This window comes from Artemia franciscana, chromosome 2 (assembly GCF_032884065.1).
Source record: "Artemia franciscana chromosome 2, ASM3288406v1, whole genome shotgun sequence".
In the NCBI taxonomy this organism is placed as follows: Eukaryota; Metazoa; Arthropoda; class Branchiopoda; order Anostraca; family Artemiidae; genus Artemia; species Artemia franciscana.
Window position 1 is genome coordinate 10,523,968 of NC_088864.1, and position 22,264 is coordinate 10,546,231.

Here is a 22,264-nt window from a genome sequence, read left to right on the forward strand (position 1 = left end):
TACCACCTTGAATATGAAATCAAATATTCAGGCAGGAAAAGGACAGGGATAGGAGGAAATAAAACATAGTTGCAGATAGTAATCCCTTGCAGTCAAGGAAAGATGGCAATAAGGAGTCTGTAATAAAGCATCTTACAGAGCAGTATGGCATTACTGATGTGAGCATAAGTAATTTTAGATGGATTCTGCCAACCAATAAGCCTTTAACTACCAAGCAACCCATCAGACAGGCAGGTATAAGTCACCAAGAATCTGCCCTGAGTCACCCCCCTCCTATCCTTTTCTCTGTCCAAAACTTGCATGAAAAAAAACACATCTTGCAAAGATCATATGAAATCCGACAAGAAATTCAGTTCCGTACCTCACTGCTTGAGGTACGGATGCCTTCAAGCCGAGGCTAGTTAGACCCGTGGTTCTAGCGCTAGGCCATTGCTATAGGCACATACCAACACCATATACCTCTTTCATAGGGTATTTCATTGAGCCTATGTTTGCCGCGCTTAGAGCACGAATCCTTAAAGCCGTCAATGGTTAGACCATTGCTCAAGTGGTAGTAACCATCCGCTTCACACATACCAACAATATACTCATTCTCATTTGGGGTTCCCATCTAGCCCATGTCTAGTCGACGTTTTGTAGTCAATTACAGACAGTTGAAATTTTTGTTTCTCGCCCAAATTCCTTGGCTTATAAATGCAAGTTCACTTGCATAAGAGTCGAGGCAGATTGCAGGAGGCCCTTGTAGGCCTTGAATTGGACTCGTTATTTCCATTTGTCAATATGCTGTGCTGCTTCCCCCTTTCTGCGATCGTGAATTAACCTGAGAGAGAACCTCCAACAGGTTGGAACCCAACTCACCGTGAATTAGCATGAGAGGGTTGACTCTAGTTCAGCGTTGTCGAGTGATAGCCTTGAGAGGGAAAATTTTCAAGTAATTTAACCCGTAGTCAACCTGCGTGTGTTCCCCAGCGAGAACCTCCAACAGGTACAACTCTAGTTTGACATTTGTGAAGGGACACACATGCACGGAAAGGTGTAGCATAAATGGCAGACAGTAACAACGGCAATCAAACGGATAAAATTAACCCTTGACTGGGCTGCCCACTTAATTCAACAATTTGTCTTGGCTTTTTTCTACAATGGGCCATGACTTCCACTTTTCCCACAACTATTCCCTCTTTTGTTAAATTCAATTTAACAATCGAGGGAATAGTTGTGCGAAAAGTGGAAGTCATGGCCCATTGTAGAAAAAAGCCAAGACAGATTGTTGAATTAAGTGGGCAGCCCAGTCAAGGGTTAATTTTATCCGTTGGATTGCCGTTGTTACTGTCTGCCATTTTATGCTACACCTTTCCGTGCATGTGTGTCCCTTCACAAATGTCAAACTAGAGTTGTACCTGTTGGAGGTTCTCGCTGGGGAACACACGCCGGTTGACTACGGGTTAAATTACTTGAAAATTTTCCCTCTCATGGCTATCACTCGACAACGCTGAACTAGAGTCAACCCTCTCATGCTAATTCACGGTGAGTTGGGTTCCAACCTGTTGGAGGTTCTCTCTCAGGTTAATTCACGATCGCAGAAAGGGGGAAGCAGCATATTGACAAATGGAAATAACGAGTCCAATTCAAGGCCTACAAGGGCCTCCTGCAATCTGCCTCGACTCTTATGCAAGTGAACTTGCATTTATAAGCCAAAGAATTTGGGCGAGAAACAAAAATTTCAACTGTCTGTAATTGACTACAAAACGTCGACTAGACATGGGCTAGATGGGAACCCCAAATGAGAATGAGTATATTGTTGGTATGTGTGAAGCGGATGGTTACTACCACTTGAGCAATGGTCTAACCATTGACGGCTTTAAGGATTCGTGCTCTAAGCGCGGCAAACATAGGCTCAATGAAATACCCTATGAAAGAGGTATATGGTGTTGGTATGTGCCTATAGCAATGGCCTAGCGCTAGAACAACGGGTCTAACTAGCCTCGGCTTGAAGGCATCCGTACCTCAAGACAGGGAAGACAGAAAAAAATGAAAATCCTTGTTTGCTGAACTCAGACGTTGGACTGAACTTGGTGAACCAGACCTGGCTATCAACTGCAGATAGATTATTGCTAAAAACTTCATATGTCCAGGTGGAGGGCATTCCCACAAGGCCATGGACCATTAGATGCCCCATCTACCATCCCTGTAAGATGTGTAAATAGTAATATAATAGATAGGAAAGAGCTGTTAAGTGTTAATAAACTTTCTGAGCCATCCTTCAAGTCCATCACAAATGGAAGTCCTGTTTTGTCTCCTTCCACACACCTGTAAATACATTCTCTGACTGTTTTTTTTTATCAATACCATCTACAAGAAATGTTTTAAACCATCACCTCAGCCAAACGTCTTTAAAATTATCAGTACCAATGCTGATGGTTTTTCAAATAAATGGAACAAAGTCCTCTGTTCTTTTAAAAGAACAAGCCAATATACTTGGAATTGTGGAAGTGTGCCCCAAATTTAGCAATACCAAACTTGCAGAATCTTGCATCAGCATCAATGGTTATAGACTTTTTTCAAATTTATTAGACCCTGATTGTAGGAGAGGTTTGGCTATATTTGTTAGGAAGGAGCTGCAAGCAGGTGTTATTATTCCCAATAACAACTATAGACCTTGGATTCAAACAGTGTGGTTAACTATAACTGTTGACAATAATATAATATGCTTTGGATGTACATATTGTAGCCCTAGTTTCCCAAGCCAGATTATTAGCAAAAATACCCTTTTGGAAATAGTATCCAATATTTTAAAATCAAATCTTTTAAGACAATTATATTTGGTGACTTCAACCTGCCAGATATTTTATGGATTTATGGATATGGGTCACCCAAAACAAAAATTACAGGTTCTCCCTTTGCATCTTGTTTATCAAACAATTATCTATACCAAACTGTAAATGAGCCTACAAGAATTCATTGTGATCAGGATCCATCACTTCTTGACCTAGTTATTGTTTCTAGTCCTGAGCTATTGATAAATAATGATTAACTGCCCCCCCCCCCTCCTTGGAAAAAGTGACCATGCTACAATTCTCTCTACAATTAATAATTAAAGCAAAGCAAACATCACTCATTTATTGACTACAAATCTGTATGTAGAGGTTTTTGCATTTATTAACTGGAGCTTTGCCACAAATGATGATCTTAAGACTTCTTGGCATATCTTCAAAACTTTATTATTTAGTGCTGAATTGAGGCATGCTAGCATCAGGATGATTAGACAGTCTAAAACACTGCCATATCTAACACATTTTATTTGTAATCTCATCCAAAGAAAACCCAAAGCATGGAAAAAGAATCACAAGGATATTAACTCTTGTAACTTTGAAAGATACCAGGTAGCCAGAAATCGCGTTACAAATAATGTTAAAAATTAAAATCAAATCACAAAAATAAACTGGCTCAGAAAATCAAAGTAAATCCCAAACTCTTTTGGAGGCATCCATCAACTAAAAATCCAGGCAGACACTCAGTTCCAGATTTATGGGAAAATGGACATGTGATATCCAAACCTGAGAGTAAAGCAGAAGTCCTGAATAAACAATTTTCCTCAGTATTTTTGACAGTCTGGATGTCTTACCCTCTGCAATCTCTTTTTACCCAATCACTACCACTATGAGTGATATTGAAGTAACTGAACGCATGGTGAATAAGAAACTTGCTTCAATTAATGTATATAAATCTAAGGGTCTGGACATTATTCATCCTTGGCTTCTGAAACATGCTAAAGATATCCTAGCTGTCCTATTATCTGTAATTATCCAAAAATCAATCAAAGCTGCACAACTTCCAGTTGATTGAAAAAAAAGCATACATAACTCCTGTTTTCAAAAAGGGAAAAAGAAATTCTGCTGCAAATTACAGGCCAATCAGTCTTGCCTCTTCTGCTGTCAAAGTGATTGAAGGAATAGTTATCAACACTGTTATTAAACATCTTGAAAATAATGGCATCCTTCACCTTTCTCAACATGGTTTCTGAAGTGGAAGATCTGTTGACACAAATTTACTGCAGTCTTACAATTTTGTTACAGATCTAATAGACAAGGGAGTTCCCATTTATATTGCTTTCTTTGACCAAGCCAAAGCCTTTGATAGGGTCTGCCAAAGGAGACTGATTGTCAAGTTACATGTTGCAGTAATAATCAACCAAGTTGTTGGCTGAATTAAGCCATTCCTTGATGAAAGGACTCAACAGGTCAGAATATTCACATCTCACAGAATGCTGATTTATTCAAATTCATTGCCAGTCAAGAGTGGTGTGCTGTAAGGTAATATCCTCTTCAATATTTTTATTACTGATGCCCCTAGTGTAGTACACAATTATTTAACTTTGAATGCAGATGATTCCAAACTTACTGGTGGTTTCAGAAACCAGCTTGATGTAGATGTTTTTCAACATGGTATAAACAAGCTTAATAATTGGGCAAATGCCTGGTTATTGAGCTTCAACACATCTAAATGCCATGTCCTTCATTTTGGAGAAAAAAACTTAGGCTTGGGTATGCTCTCAATGATTTACCAATTGAGGCTGTTCCTGAGGATAGAGATCTGGGTGTCTTGGTTGATGAGAAACTTAAATTCGATTCTCATGCTGCTATTGCTGCTTCATTAGCTAACCAGACCCCAGGAAAAATAAAGAAAACAATCAGCAGCCACTCTCCAGGAGTCATGATAACCCTATATAAAGCTCTTGTTTGACCAAAACTTGAAGTTCACATGACACTTGCATCCCCTTTAAAAAAAAACAACAAAATCATCCTAGAAGCAGTCAAAAGGCAAGCAACAAAATTGATTAGCAATTTCCAAACAGTCCCCTATTGTGAGCATCTTTGTCCCCTGAAACTACCAAGCCTAAGATATAGGTGCAAATGTGGTGATGTCATAATTGCCTTCAAATTTATCTTGACAAACATTGTCCCTGATTTATTCTTATTTGCCACCATCTCTTCAACCAGATGTCACTCAAAGAAACTGTCTAAGACATCATGCAGACTCCACATGAGAAATCAGTTCTTTCCAAACAGAGTCACCAGTCTTTGGAATAGACAGTTAGAATATGCTGTCTCTGCAACTTGTCTTGAAACTTTCAGATCAAGAGTGGATGTTGAATGGAGTGATGCAGAGTGGAAGTATGATTTGGTAGCCCATGAGTCTTTGACTCATCTTTAATTCTTTACAGAGCCTACAAGGAGAAAATCCTTAGGTTGCTCAAAGCTGTAATTTAAGGTAATAAAAGAAAAAAATCATTCACTCAAACAAACAAAGTAGCAGTTGAATAAGTTTGTTAAAAATCTATCTTTCAAATGCCATACTGAGTCAATGAGATTAAAGGTTTCTCAAGGCCTTGGAATTATTTGAAAGCTGAAGTGAGTCTTTCCTTTCTCTATCCTTTGTCTATTATATTTCTCTCTTATTTACCCTTATTTATGCTACTGCTTGTCAGTGTGGATGTCAACATTTCCATCTGTACTTACACCTTTACATAATCTCCAACTGAAAGCAGCAAAAGTTCTTCAGTCTACCACCCATATTTCTGTTGAACTTCTGAAGATTAAAGATATTCATACATTACACCTCTCTTTCATTGCGTTTCAATATTTCCGTGGAGACCTTCCATCAAGTTTTTCCAGGCTTTTTGAAATTGTTCGAAATATCAGTCCTTATGAAACTAGAAACAAGGATGATGTGCTAGTGCCATCCACCCCTGCAGTGCGCTCGGACTTTGGTCTGATAGTTGCTGTCGGACGTGCCTGGAATTCCATTCCTGTTGGGATTCGATGGTCCTGTACGATAGGATCCTTCAAGAAATGGTTGAAGAATTTTTTAATAAAAAAAAAATAAATTAAATTATAATATTGATCAGTTATTTATATTGTTTAGTTATCAAGATTTAATTTATTTATTTAATTATTTAGATTGAATTTATTTATTTAGATTTGGGTGGTGTGAGTGTTGGATCCTTGATGTATATATATTTTTTTATTTTTATTTATTTTTTGTAAGTAGGTGGTGTGGAGACCGGTTGTACTCGGGTGAGGATTGGTGAGTAGACTCTAAATATATTTTAAGTGTGAATGTAATTAATAGTTATTTATGTTTTGTTTTGTTGTTTTTTTTCCCAAATAACGGGCCATTGAGCCCTTTGGGATATTTTTTGTTTATAAATGGATGGATATTGGTAATAAAAGGAACTTGAACTTGAACTTGATTTCTAATTTTAACCATTACATTTATACTTGCAAATACCTTTTGAGACCTAAGGGGTTGATGACCAATCAAACTTTGCTATGGTATAATAATAACCATATTGATGCATATTTTAGGTTTTTAGTTATTCTTTGATATAAATAATTTTGGTAAAATTCTATTAATTGACTTCTTGTTATCTTGGAAGGGGTTTAGGTTAGGAAAATAAAACTTTCAGGGATGGGTCTAAAGGCTAAAGTATGTCCTGGGAAGGTACTTTGAAGTACCCACCTCTACTCCTTCTCCCTCTAGACGGTCCTGAAATTTGCCTACATGACAGGTCTATACCTGTTGAAATTTAACAAAACAATATTTTACCTTAATTTTCAGTTACTACTTGCTTTTTCTCTGTATTTAGTTCTAAAAATGCAAATCCTGTTATTTGAGTAGAATTTTGAGCCATGTGAATGTATTTTTTCAAAATTTAGGAAATGTATTAAAGGAATTTAATAATAAAATCCTAACCAAAACCATTTCTGAGATAGCAAGAAGTCAATTAACTAGAATTTTACCATAATTTTTCTTATTGCTTATTTTATAAAAAGATGTGAGGGTTAGAATTTTACATAATTTTGGTCAATTGCCCTACTGTTTTTTACCCAAGGCAAATATCTAAGACTTTAATGTCAGAAGAGAGTTAACACAGTAGCTTTAAAATACCTTCCCAGGACATGTAGGCCTATATTGCTCTGGATTCACTAATAAAAGTTTTGTCTAGTCTACTTAACCTAGCTTCTTTAAAAAGATGGGCCTAGGTTGTTTAGCATTTTACCATCATTTCAAACAGGCCTTAAATTTTATCCATATTTCAGTATATTTTACTCAAAAAAAACTATAGACCTATTTCATCAAGGCAAAACCTGTTTGAACAAAAAACCTACTGGCTATGTCTGGGGGGGGCTATGTCAGAAAAGCAACTATGATAGGCTATTTAAACATAGCATGAAAATGGCCTAAGAAATATAATGGACCTATTCTACTATTTTTATTTGCCTAATATATCTCCTTCAGAAGTGGCCAACCAATATATAGGCCTATTTACCAAATTTTACTGAACCCGTTAAACTAGATTGTTGCTCAGTGTGGTTCAGAGGTAGGCTACTAGCCAAATATCAACATTTTTTTGCAGAATCTAACCATTTCTAGTGCTTAAACGTTTCTAGACTAACCTCTGGGGATGAATATGGTACAAGTAGGCTATACAGATTTCCTGATAATTATTTGATTTATGCCGTTTCTTCTTTTAATAAAAAGGGACTACAGGAGCTGGTTTAAAGTCAGAGTTTTCATTCTTGAATCTAAAACTTCGGGGAGTTTTCGGGAACAAGTCTTTAAAGATTCGTGGAATTTTCAGGGGGATGGGGTGAAATGGAATTTCGTTGCAAAAAATACAAGAGCCAAAATTGGTTTTAGCTTCATTTTCAGGCTCAAGTAGGGCTTGGATCCAAGTAATAAATCAAGCCTTTTACAGAGTAGGTTTTAGAGCCAAAGCACAGGATTGGAACCCATAGCTAAAAACCATGATTGCTGATATTGCGGCTAAAACCTCAAAATTATTTTCAAATTAACAAAATAGGCTGAATTTCTTTCTGGAACCTTATTGCTTTAGGTTTTATATTACCTTTACTGCTTTATTCTCTTAGCCCGAAAAGTAGACTTTTGCGTTACTGACTTTCAAAAAGACGACAAAAACATACTGTAAAAAAGTAATAATTACATGCAGAATAATAACATGCTCAATGATTTCTCCAAACTAATAACTATTCTTCAGCAAGCAAAGATGAACTTCCCCAAGAAATTCATTAAATAAAATCAACTGAAAGCAAGGAACAGAATTAAAAATTAAAATGAGTAGAAACAGAAAGTTAAAACAAAAGTTAAACAAATAAAAAGAATTTCGTTTCAGAATTCTGGCAAATCCCCCCAGTGTAAAATTTACCCTCAAAATTGTATCTCCTGCAAACTTCTTTCTCAATAGAAAGTTCTCCCTGTGGAAAATGCTCAAGCAGAAAATTCAATCCTTTACCTGAAAAAGAATGCATACTTCTAAATAACAGTTATTTTACGTGTACAATGGCAAATTTTTTATTTTCAAGACCTTTCCTTAAGGGGCTGTGGGATGTCAAATTAACTCCAAAGGCAAAGTTATTTGTTCTTTCAACTATTCAGAGCAAAATGGCTACGGTATCTCTAAATTTTGATCAAACGATTTTGTGGGGAAAAGGTGTGAAAAAGGGCATGGTTGCCATCCACATGGCAAAAATACATCTTCTGGGAAAGTCCATATTTTTGCAGATAGGAGCTTTACCCTTCTATAGTTGCGTTCTCAGATACGCTGAATCTGATGGTGTTAGTTTTGTTAAGGTTCTTTGAGATTTTTAGGGAGTTTTCTCCTTTTTTTTTCAAAAATAAAGCAAATTTTCTTAGGCTTGTTGTCTTTGAAGAATAACACTGAACTTAGTGAAACTTATATCTTTGGTACCAGCATAATAAGCCAATCCTTTTGATACATTTGTTTTTTCGGTTATTACTGAAAGTTTCGGTTATTATTGAGCTGCGTTGCTCCTTACTTACAGTTTGTAATCATGGATTGTTAGACAAAAGGGGGTGTACAAAATTCCATGCTCTTGTGGTAAATTTTATGTAGTTAGAACACAGCAGAATTTACAAAATAGGCTACAGCAACACAAAAATGCGATAGATTGCTCGCTAAGAAAATAAAAATGAAAAACCCGAAACTTCTGAATTCGGAATAGCAGAACACGTTTATAATTTTCCTCATAACAATAATATATTTGATCAGACAAAAATTGTTGATAAGTCTGTAGGACTTAAGTTTCAGAGAAATTATACAAATAAGAAAGGTTAACTGTAGGGTATTAGTATTAATAGAGATGAAGGGGATCTTAAGATGAATTCAATTTATAACAGTTTAATTAAAGACCAGTCAAAAATTTGCATAATTGTCCCGAAACAAGTAATAACCTTGCCAACGAAAGTCAAAGCAAGGTCAATGCTGTAAGAAGTCCACTGCAGCTAAAACAGCAAATAAAAAAATTCATTTAATTTATAATTCATAAATTTGTTTCATTAACCTGTAAGATTTTGATTGGATTTGCGATTGGGTGACCTGCTTTTGTTTTGTTACAAGTATTTATAATTTTCATTTTTAGTAGATTCCCAGTTATACACCAAATGTAGTAGAGAAAAGTTATATTATATACAGTTGCTTTAGTTTTATTCTAAAGTTATTACCGTCAGTACAGAAGTTTTTGTTTTATAATGTGTATTGTTCTTATTTATTTTATTGTTTATATCTTTTTTTTGTGGTGTTTTATTTGTCATGGCATTTTTTTTACGATGTCTTGAAAAAGTCTTAAATTGTCGGTTTGTTATTTTTTTTTTAAATTTTTTTTCCGTTGAGAAAAGCTCCCGGACGTCGGGCCGAAATATTTGGAGTATTTTTAATTTTTAGTTAAATCGTGGTTTATATATTTTATTTTTGTTCACTGCTTTTTAGAAATTAAACCCGTTTTTTTTACTCAATTTTTCGTAAATGAAAAAGCAGTGTGGTCTAAGAAATTATTTTGAAATCATTCACTTGACCTTTTCCATAATAAGGCGTCTTATTGAGCTGTACTTCAGTTTGTCAATCACTGCGTATAAGTTTGAATAGCACATCTCTGTAAAAATTCATTAGCCCAGAAATTTCGACCAAGTAACTTTAATGCATTAGACAACTAAGGCCAGATTTGGCCTAGAAAGTGCCATTTACAAGAACAGGAATTCCTTGGTAACTGAAAAGTACAATGGTGCCACCCAAAGACAGAAGTGTCAAAGATTACAAAAGGAAGATATTGGACAACTATACTTGGAAGCGCGCATATAGTCAACTCTTTTTGCCCGCCAAGACAAGTGTCTTCAAAAAAGTCTGCCTTGTCATTAAAATCTTCTAACACATCAGAAACTGTGAATTTTTTTTTCACTCTCTACTCCTGATTGAACAGCTTGCATCCTAAGAAGCTTGACAAGATTTAATTCCATTGTCTTGACTGGTTTTTTGTGGCACTCCTATTGATCAATTCCAGATGGTAAGCACAAGCCGAGACATCGTGGGTTCCAAAAATATTTTCAGGCAATGGCTGTATATTTCCTATTTTGGAGAAAGGACGATAATGGAATTTTCATTTCTGTGAGTCTTTTAGCTGTCAATCTTTCCTTTCTTTATTTTGTCCTTGACATTTAAATTGTGGAAATTTTCAGAATTATATGTTTAGAATTCCTATACCCGAGAACCTTATGAATTCTCCGCTTAACAATGAACATAGACAACACTATGATTTGAGCTCGTTCGGAAATTTTAGCGACACTTTTAATTTTCAAAATATACTCTAGCAAAATAGAAGCTGTAGCATTTCTAAATAAAATAGGATATAAAAGAAAAATTCATGAATTCAATCAACCTAATACCAACCCAGAATCGTTCTTTCCAAATACAACTTCTGCATGTCATTAGATTTCAAGATGTCTAGTTTTTTACTTTAGATTTGTTGCAAAGACTAATATGGTTGCTGAAGAAGACTTTTGGGCACCTCAGATCATCTAAATACTTTGCAACGTATAAGAAGAGCTATGTTTCACACTCTGTCTTTGTATTGCTTTCCCATTTAAATTTTATTCTTGTCTTCCCTCTTTTTTGTTGTAGCTATTCATCTTGGGCCAAAATCTAAAAACGGTAGTCCCATATGGAAAGGGAAGAGGTAATCTAAAAGGATTGAAGGGTGTTGGAATCTCATTTGAAGGGGTAAAGATTGAAGCTCTGGATAAATTGAGTTGAAAGAAAAGCCAGTGTACTTGAATTTGCTTCCAGTGGCTTGGAGTTGTAATAGAAAAAAGATTAACGGACTTATATATTAGCAATTAAACAGGTTGTATAAGGCAACGAACTGTTCATATAAAAAGTGCTTTTTACTTAACTATCAATAACTGCACAAAAAATTTTAAGCATTTACTTAGAGTACCCTGAAAATATATACATAAACATTATATATATGCTAATATTCTTAAGTATGTACCTAAGATCCTTTACAGCACTGGTTTCGATTGAAAACTGGTATTTCTTCAGCTTGCATTGGCTGATTTTCTTTCGCTTTGTCAGTAAAATATCAACGGTGGGGAAACTGTAATCATCATGCAACAATGACTGATAGAAAAAATCTGAAACTGCGTCATTCACTTTGGCCATTCCTGCTCTATAAGCTTTCTAAGAATTGCCAGTGAACCTTTTGTGTGAGTGCTGATTTGTATTGGTTAAAAAATATTTTGTCTTGGATTTTTTAGGCTGCTAGGTAAAAGATGGAAAATATAGTTTCATGTGATAAAGTTGTAGATGAGGGACTTTTTACTAGGCTAGGCTAATTTGGAAAATAGCTGGGCCTAAGCTAGTCAAATCAAAGAAATGAAACTTTCAGGAATGAATCCAGAGCATTTGTTAGGTTTAAGCCTGTGCCCTGAGTATGTATTTCAAACTCTATCCCTTTCAAGGGTTATTGAATTTAGTGAACTTTGATCAGGTTTGTGGTATTTTTGATTAGCCTAATTTGAGTATAAGCCAAGAGAACTATTTGGAGAGAACAAAACATGCTAACAAATAATTCATTCTCATATTAGCCTCTGTTGAATAGTCATAGCCTAGTTAAAACATTTTGCACACAGCTAACCTTTACCTTCACTTATTTCAGTGTTTTTTCTTCAACTTTTTTGTTAATATCCTTGAAAATGTGCTCCAATACTCCAAATTCAGCCAGATTCAGCCTGGGGTACAGAAGGGTAAAAAACTAACAGGCTAAGCTATTGAATGAAATTATGGAAAACTTGAACCCTCACATCTTTTTACAAATAAGGGTAAAATTCTAGTTAATTGACTTCTTGCTATCTTGGAGAGGGTTTAGGTTAGGAAAATGAAACTTTAAGGGATGGGTCTACAGGCTAAAGTATGTCCTGGGAAGGTATTTTGCAGTACCTACCTCCACTCCTTCTCCCTCAAGAGGGCCCTGACCTTTGGTGACCTTTAAAAATATGTGTGCTATAAAAGTAAAACCTTGCAAAATAGATCTTTTGCTTAATTGAAGCACAACAAAATTGTTTTCAGCTTCATAACTTTGCTCAATTCTATTTTATAAGGTTTTAAAAATATCCAAATACATTTCCTAAATTTTGAAAAAAACAACATTGATATGGCTCAAAATTCTACTCAAATGACAGGAATTACATTTCCAGAGCTAAAGGCAGAGAAAAAGCAACTAGTAACTGAAAATTAAGGTAAAATGTTGTTTTGTCAAAATTTCAGTAGGTATAGACCTGTCATGTAGGCAAATTTCAGGGCCCTCTAGAGGGAGAAGGAGTGGACATGGGTAATTTAAACCACCTTCCCAGGACACACTTTAGCCTGTAGACCCATCCCTGAAAGTTTCATTTTCCTAACCTAAACCCTTTCCAAGATAGCAAGAAGTCAATTAACTAGAATTTTACCCAAATAAGAATTGATAATAAATTTGTACATCAATGAATAGTTAAAAATCCAAGTCATGCATCAATATGGCTATTACTTTAAATTACAGCTTGGAGCAATCTAAGGATTTCTTCTTCAGGATTCTTTAGTGACCAGGTGGCACTATGTTGATCAATAACATTCTAGTTAAGTTTACACTCAATTTTCCTGAGGACCACTCAGCATCCATTATTCATTTAAAAATGTTCACAGTTTCAGAAGTAACAGTGTTTTCAGAGAGTTTATTACAAGTGTTTATGATTCTTGAAGAAAAGAATTGAGCATGGACTCTGTATAGGGTAGGCTGCATAACAAGGTTCAGTTCATGACCTCTAGTTATAGGAAAGCTCCTACATGCCATCTAACACTTGGTGGTATGTCTCTGCACATCCTCCAACACTTTAATGTTGTTGTTGTTTTTTTTTTTTAATAAGGAGAGGCTAGAGACATTCCAACTTCAAGCTTAGAGTGCACAAATCCCTTACACAAAAGATTGGTAAGAAGTGGAAAGAGTATGCTTAATTAGAACCAGCAGTAGACTTCTTAGCATGAGTGCTGAATTTCTTCATCAATTATTATTTCTTCATCAAAGCATGTTTAAGTGGAGTTCCTCAGGGTAGTGTTTTGGGTCATAAACTTTTTAATTTCTTCATTAATGATGCTCTATTCACTATCAGCAGTAAACTGACACTCAATGCCGACAACCTGAAGGTCATTGGATTAGCTTTGTCCTGTGAAGACTATAGCCTTCTACCAAATGATCTTGAACTGCTTGACCAATAGTCTGAGGCTTGGCTTTTTTGGATTCAAAAATCACTTCTTCCTTTTTTGACAGGTCATGTCTTACAGAGTACTTATGATATTCTGAAACATACACAACAAGGCTACCTTTAGCCATCCTACTATGGTTCAAATACTCCATCTTATTCCCCACAGGATGTAATAGAGATTCAGTTTTCAAATTGAGGAAAGTCTCACAAAGACCAATAAAATCAGGGTGGCCACTATGTACTATTTGTTTTAACTCATCAAATGAACAACAAAGACCTTGAACATTCAGCTGAAGCATAGAAAAACTACTACTTCATTTGGAAACTTTGTCTAAATCTAAAATATACTTACTAACAGCTGAAAAATGGTGATTTGATGTAAATTTATTATACTGACCTATCGAATTATTTATTAAACTGAGAATATCAATTGTATTATTTTGAAGCTGAAGTAGTCACTCACCTCAGGAGAGGATGTTACTGGAGCTAGATTCAGGCAAATTCAAATTACCATCAAACTAGGAATCATCATGTACCACCCACTCCCCAGCTTGGAATAGCCCCATTATTAAACAAGCAAAACAGAAAAGAAAAAAAACTTGTTCAAGATGTGCATTTTCAGCAAATTTGAGCTGAAAGGAGCAAATTCTACCTTTGCTGCTGAGCTTCAGAACAGTTTGCTACTAGCTGAATAAGATCATCAATCAGGGGTACAGCAAACAATTATAAATTTGATGGGCTTTTCATTTTGGCATTTGAAGATTGATCATGATTGTTGAGAGTGTGTGCTAGTGACTGAGCAGCATCTTAATCAGACAAAATAAGCTGCCAAACATCCTTACAGGGCTATAATTCAATAATACAATCACTACTGTTGCCACAAATTTTACTAAAAAGTCTTTTTGTTGAATGAGATTGTCAAGATCTTTGGGTGAGTTCTTCAAGATTATTCCATAGGTTGGGTTTCAAGTCTGGGACAAACACTTTTGCAACAAACCAACATTAGCCCTGAGCTTTTCAGAATCAACTAGATTATAAACTTTAGGCATAACTCATTGATTTTCTGAGTAAGCATAACAGTTATTTCACTGGACATTATCAGGTTCAAAAATTACAAAACAAAGTAGGACCACTTTACATTCATCACAGACATCTAATCATATCACCGACATTATCAATCATCTTTTGTCTATCTATAGCATTTTTAGAAATGGCAGATTCAGTCCACAAAAAATTCTTGGCTGCAAGTATCAAATCAGTGGTAAAAAAAATTCACAAGCAGTTTCAGTCAATGCAAGGAGTCACTGTTTCTGTTGCTTGAAGCAAGAAATTTAGCATTGCCCTTCAAAACAATTTCTTGCCAATCATCCCAGAGTAAAGTGAAACAATCAGACAGTGCAAGGGAGAAGTCTGTGGGCAGGACTAGGTTAGCCTCATTAATAATCCAGGAGAGTACAGTGCAGTTTCCAAAATAAGAGTTCAAATTGACTAGATACTATTACAAAAACAGGCTTGTAGTAGAGCTCTGGAATTTTTCACTATTTTTGTGGTAAAAAAGAGCTGACAGATTAAATAAAGTCATAAAATATCCAATTTAGGCCAACTGCATACACTTTGAACTCTGATTCAATGCTGTATCATACTTCAAAGCTTGATATTTATTCTGCAAATAACAAATATTGAATATAATTTTCTCTTTTCAATTGCTTGTCAAAACAGTGACAACATTTTCAATTTATGATGACAAATACTTCTTCTTTGCTTTAACAAAATAAATCCTCTATTAGTTTTAGCATTAATTAGATCTGTACCCCTCTTATGAAATTGAAAAGAATGGACTTGGAGCCTAGAAAGCCTTTGGGACTATGAATTGTATAAAGATAAGGAATCTTCTTAATAGCCCTTGTCTGTATTTTCTCAACTTAATGTTCATCTAATGTTGACTGAAAATTAAATTGAAGAGTTGTATTCAAAAAGAGGATGAACAGGGAATTTACAATGTTTAAGACTGCTATAAATATTAAGTATCTTAAAATATCTTTTCACTCACAAAAGGCCAAAATTTGTATTTATCACAACTTTAAAAACATGATTTATTAAACTTAAAAAAGATCAAAAAACACACATAAATCCTAGTTGACACCTTGAAGAAATCCTTATACCAGAAACAAAATAAAAATTATCAGGCAATGAAATACATCTATAGTGAATAACAACACATTTGGAAATGCTGTCTATTCTAAACTGCTACCTGCCATAAGTGGAGTGCCACAAGATACCATCTAGAGGGTCACATTATTCAGTATGTACATCAATGACTAAACAACTAACATAAAGAGTCGTTTGGTGGTATATGCTGTTGACTGAAAGCTCATAGGCTGCCTTGTAAAAAGTGGAGTAGCATAGAAGCAACGCCACTTGGTAGTTTACATGCCCTAGTGAAATTTGTTGACAGATTTTGTCTGAAAATGCCATTTTTACATAAAAAATTTTTTTTGCTCTTAGAAAAGCTGTTGAAACACAAGTTGTGCTGCTAAAGTGTTGGCATCTTTTGAAATTCTGTTAAATTCTGCTACTGGCAGCTTTGGAACTTTTTCCCTACCTGTTCACAGGACTGACCGAAAATGAGCTAAGTCAGTCAACTATGCATTAAGATCTGAACAAACTTTCCAGATAGTCATTGGACTGGTGTCTGCAGTTCAATGCTTCAAAATGTAATATCCTACATTTTGGATGCAACCATCCATAGCATTCATAATGGATAGGAAATGCTCAGTTTGAGTAAGTCACCAAGGAGAAGGACCTGGAGGTCATTGTTGACAATGAGTTAAAATTTCATGGCCACTTATAAGCCTGAATTTCAAAAGCAAGCTGAGTCCTTGGGCTCATAAAACAAACATTCACTATCAGGAACCCATGTTTGATTGTAAAACTATATAAAGCCATGGTCTCTCCTCACCTAGAATTAAGCATGACCCTAGCTTCTCCCCACTATAAGATGGATATGAAGGGACTTGAGAGTATTCAAAAAAGGATGACAAAGCTTATCCCTGCATAGTTAGACAAATCCTACAAGGAATATATCATTTCACTCAAACTCCCTACTTTAGGATTAACAATTATCAACCAATTAGTCTTACATCAGCAATTGGGACACTACTCAAAGGTATAGTCAATTTAAATACTAATAGTCCACTATCACCTAATCAACATGTTTTTCATCCTAATTAATCAGTTGACACTAACCTCATTGACGTATACAAGCATGTCTCGAAAATTATGGATGAGCAATCTCCTGTTGACATGCTATTGCTAGATCTAGCCAAAGCTTTTGATAAAGTTTACCACAGGAGACTAAACTCTGTGCAATTGTTATCCATGATGATGTTTCAACTGGATAATACAATTCCTTACCAATAATATGCAGACTGTAAGGGTATTTGGAGACAACTGATCAATCTTCTTCTCTGAATCAGTGGATATAAAAAGTGAAGCACCCCAAGGAACAGTTTTGGGTACCAAATTTGTTCAATATTTTCATCAACAAGGCACCTTCAATCATAGCAAATAAAATTTGCTTGTATGCAAATAATTCCCAAAATAATTAGTCCTGTCCCTGACCTCAAAGTGCCATAGCCATCCAGGCTGATGTTAATGCCTTGTCAAAGTGGGCAAAATCCTGACATCTTGAATTTAATATCCAGAAATGCTGAGTCATTCATTTTTGAGCAAATAACCCTCTGTGCCAGTATTTTATGGAATCTAGCAATGGTTTGAAACAGCCACTCATATGTTGTCATGGTGAAAAAGATCTGAGAGTCTTAGTTGATGATAAGTTAAAGTTTAATTTTCGTGCATGGTCAGTAGTAGCCAGTGCCAACCAAAATTTTGGTTTAATAATAACATTGTGCAGCAGATCTCCAACTGTGGTCATTAAGCTCTTAAAAGGCCTGATGAGACCATAATTGGACTTTGGGATTTTGAGCAGTAACATGCAACTAAATGCATAAATGGATGTCAACACCTTACATATCTTACCATTTACTTAAGCTCAAACTACCATAACTCATATATCAACATTTGCTAGGAGATATAATAATGACATACAAGTTAGTATGTGGCTAGAGTGTGACAACCTGTATCAGGTAGTCAGTTCACCAGGTACTAGTGGCCACCCCTTGAAGCTTTATCGAAAAAATACTAACCTTAGGCTACAAAATAAATTGTTCTCTAACCATGTAGGCAGTCTATGGCACTCCCTTAGCCAGAATGCTATTATTTTGCCCAGTGTTGAAGCCTTCAAGTCTGCAGTTGACAAAGACTGGTGCAAGAGACCTTGGCCCATAATATGGGATGCACCTAATGGGTTGAGTTATCATCATCAGTGACTCGTGTTCAAAGGACTTGTCCCCATTGCTGGCAAGTGCAATTCAAGGTAATTTGGTATACTCCAGGAAAAGAGGAGATGTACAGCAACCATCATCAGTAGAAACACTAAAGTATTAAAATTGAAAGTAACATATTTATACAAAATTAAAAATACAAATTCAGGTCATTCACAAAATAATGATCTCCCAGGTTATTCACTAGATTTCTTTCTTTTGAGAGAGTTCAATGACGAAGTTCATTCAAAGTCTTGATATGAATTTTCTTCTTTAATCTTGCCTAAATGTAAAATAAATTTCTGATGATGGTGGCAAAGTCCTCTGTATCTTCAAACTGCAAAATGAATGGATTTATCCCCATTTGAGTATTTATTTATTCATTATAGAAATACAGGGTGGTCTGAGAAAAGGATGCTTAATTTAAGGTGTTACATCAAAATAGGAATAGAGGAGACATAATAACAACTTGTAAGTTGCTAGAAAAAGACCTCTTAAGCCATGTTTTTCTCCATCCATCTCAACCACCACAAGCGGACACATCAAGAAGCAGCAGGCCCCCATATCATCAAGTGAAAGCACCAACAGTTCTTCTTAGTCTGTTCTGTCCCACTCTGGAATAGCCAATCTGAAGCCACCATCCAGTCTCAAAACCTAAAACCCTTCAAGAAAGGAGTTGATCAAGACAAGGCCAATGGTGAATGGAGGCTGAACTGGGATGTCAGATTATAACCTAGAAATATCACTAGCGATATTTTCTACAGGAGGTTCTACATCACCTGATCTTACTGGACATGCAATTTAAGGTGATAGAGTTGTGGTCCGACCATTCAAAGCGGTAATTAGGGGTCATTTCGCAAAATAATCAGATTATGAACATTAGGCACAAACAAATAAACTTTAAATCATCAGCAAACATTTTCACAGAATTTAATTGAAGAAGGCAAATCATTAATAAGAAGATCCCATGTCAGAAAATCTGAAACAACTACAAGAAGTTGAGTATTACATGATCTTTTGTCACAAAAACTATTATGAGCTGGGCTCCAATGCTCATTGTGATCAAAACACCTTTGAATACAAGCTACAATTAGCTATGTAATAACACAACAAAATATTCAAGTAACTAATATCAGACAATAATTATTAAAATCCAATCTGAACCTTTTCTTATATATTTGTTTTACCATAGCCCTCTTCCATCCTGAGGAACCTGAACCAAAAGTAAAAGACAAATTATAGGTTTGAGTTATCGTTTGAGTTATAGGGGTTTTTATCTTTCACCAGAAATATTTTTTTTTATATAAAACCTATAATATTAGAAAACCTATCAATATCCAAGGATTCAGAAGAATTCGGATTTCTTAATATATTGTGTACTTTAAATACAGAGATGGCTGAGTCATTAGAATGGTTATGGAGGTTCAGTTCTGGACTCTACACATCCTTATAAAGCAATGTTGAAGTAGTAGAACTTATGTGCTTTGATAGCAACAGAGAAAAAATATTCAATTTAAAATAACAATTTTAATTCAAATAGTCAATTTTAATTTTGATTAACATAAGTTTTAAATGTGTTCCTTAATTTTTATGAAAGGAACACATTTATTTTTACACTTCACTGTTTTTTGATGTCTTAACGATTTAATGATAAACATTTAAACTTATGTAATTTCAGTTTACTTTTAATTCGCATAGGTTCCATGTATGTCAATAGTACTACAGTTAGCTAATGTTTTTAAACAGTAATAACAGTTTATATTTATTGATAGTTGATGGAGGGTAGTAGTAGTTAGTAGTCAGTAGTCCTAGTATTGTATTTTTAATAGGAGTAGTTTTTTGTTCTCTACATTTTTCATTTTGTCAACAAGTATTCTGCAATTTTAGCATCAGGTTTAGATATTCTAGGCATTGTTAACTAGTTAAGAATGCCTAAGCATTCTAAATTACTTTATGCATTCTCAAGTATCAATTTGGCAGATTTCAAACACCTTCTGCAAATATATATTCTACTAACAAGGTTTTGATTTTGAACTTCCAAGTTGTGATTTTAGCCTCAGATTTGTAATCAACAATGCTTTGAATTCCTTAAGTTCTGCCTTTGATGGAAAGCACAGAACATCATATGGCCTTTAGAAAGCTTTGGGGGATGGTAGTCCTACTCTCAACTGCAGTATTTTTGTTTCGTTTTAAATTTGAACTGATTACTCTTTTTCATTTTTGTTGGTTTTGGAATTCATCCATTGGTTCATGACAGTATCTATTTTTTTTCTATATCAGGTTAAATGAAAGCAAAGTTTTTCAAATAAGAGTAAAGAGCAACATGAAAATTTAAAATGAATAAAAATTATTCCATAGTAGGAGACCTGCTCCCTCTTTAATCCTCGTTCTTAATGCTTAAATGCTTAAAATTTTTTGTGCTATGCTGAAACTATTTATGAGTGCAATAAATATAGTTAATGGGCAAATGCAAGTGTTCATTTAGTGATTGCCTTTCAAACATTGGAACTGAAAATTTTATTGTTTAAAACAAATGCATATTAAGAAGTCCTTCCACTCTGAAAGTACTATATATATATATATATATATATATATATATATATATATATATATATATATATATATATATATATATATATATATATATATATATATATATATATATATATATATATATATATATATATATTTGTTTATCCTACTCCAATTGGTGTTTTGCTTGAGGAGTTTTTCATGGAGTATTGGAGACAAAAAACCAAACTTTAGGGTGAAGAAGAGGGGGGAAGGGGCTAAGGAGAGGGCAGCCCCCTCACAGTGGAATAGTTTTGTTAATTTTGTGCTTTAATGTTGCTCTTGACTTTAATTTAAAAAGAATTTTTGTTTGTTTTTAATATCACACCTAGGGTAATCTAAATGTGAGAAAGGCTGCCACTTCTCAAACCTAATAGTTCTAATTTTATTGGTGCTCTTGACTTCTATTTTTATTTTTTTATTTATTCTTATAAAGGACTGACAAATCTCGAAAGTGGAAGGAATTCCAAGTATTAAAAGGGCTTTGTGTGTAGGAATCTGATATTTATGCTTGATTTTTCATAGAAAAATCCGTTTCCGTGTTTTTGTTTTGCCAAAAGAATAGATATAAAATGTTTCCATTACGCAGCTGGATATTGCAACTTGCAAGAAGGGTGACAGTAAAATGATTTAGGAAGTAATTAGTTGTTAAATTTGAAATATATTGAATTCTGTAGTAAATAGTAGTATAACCAGCAAAACAAAAAACGAAGAATTTTTATCCTGTTCAAATTCGTACTTTTGCGAATAAATATTTTTATAGGAGTTAAACCTTTCTTAGCATGTCCTACATTTTTACAAGAAATCTATTATCTTTGTTACTAATTTAATTTTTCTATTCCAAACACATGATTAATATGCTGGGATTTTTCTTTAGTCTTCAATGTTAGCCTGTTTGTTTTGTAACCCACTTAAAAATGGAGGTTTTCACACAAATAATCCAGCATATTCAATACTCGTTTCTACTCGAAATTGGGATGTAGCTAAGTCAACGGCATTCACAGAATTTTATCTAAGGACAGGGAGAGGGGTTAGGGTTTGAAAGAAAAAATATTTTGCTTGCTTGAAAAGTGTCAGACTTTCTTCAACTATGGCGAAATTAAGTAATTTCTTTTCTTCATTCAACGGCACCGACACAATTTTATCTAAAGATAGGGGGAAGGGCTCGGTTTGAAATTTTTTGTGGTTTGCTGGGAAAGTGTCAAACTTTCTCCAACAATGGTAAAATCGTGTAAATTTTTTGTCTTCCAGCAATGGGGGAGGGTAAAATATTTTGGCAGTTATTGGTTTTTGTAGTACGTATAATGTTTACAGCTTAGTAGATTGAAATATTTGAGTCCTAATTATGAGCTTTTTCCTTTATAGAAAGATGGCTAACAGAGATCCTGCTGCCAATCAACTGAATGCATATAGGGATGGAAGAGCTGTAAGTTTTTTCTTTCTTATCTGATTACCTTTGGCTTTGTCAATTATTTACTATACTGATAGAAGATATATATATATATCTATATATATATATATATATATATATATATATTTATATATGCAGTAGCGCTAAACAGGGGGGGGGGGGTTAACCCCCTATATTTAGATAAATACCTTTTTTTGGTATTTTCGCTGAAAAACTTGTTAAAAACAAAAACATTTCCCTCTTCCCCTAGATTTTCATAAAATACAGTTTGCACTCCTGCCTAATTTTTGTA

The 22,264-nt window shown here is 34.7% G+C and overlaps 2 protein-coding genes across 3 annotated transcripts in view; one reads left to right on the plus strand and one right to left on the minus strand.

Annotated features, from left to right (window-relative positions):
* LOC136037199 (N-acetylglucosamine-6-phosphate deacetylase-like) overlaps positions 1 to 7,504 on the minus strand; it is a 106,625-nt gene extending 99,121 nt beyond the window's left edge. The window contains exon 1 of the mRNA XM_065719787.1: positions 7,458 to 7,504. The gene's annotated coding sequence lies outside the window, so the exon portion shown is untranslated. The remainder of the gene's footprint in view (positions 1 to 7,457) is intronic.
* A 3,958-nt stretch (positions 7,505 to 11,462) lies between these two features.
* The window catches only part of LOC136037209 (catalase-like), a 121,528-nt gene continuing 110,726 nt past the window's right edge, over positions 11,463 to 22,264 (plus strand). The window contains exons 1-2 of one of the 2 annotated variants that reach the window (XM_065719801.1): positions 11,463 to 11,577; positions 21,927 to 21,987. In XM_065719801.1, coding sequence (XP_065575873.1) covers positions 21,931 to 21,987 — 57 coding nt within the window. In that variant the 5' untranslated portion in view covers positions 11,463 to 11,577; positions 21,927 to 21,930. Of the gene's footprint in view, positions 11,637 to 21,926; positions 21,988 to 22,264 lie in introns of both variants that reach the window. The other variant, XM_065719811.1, reaches the window with a different exon arrangement.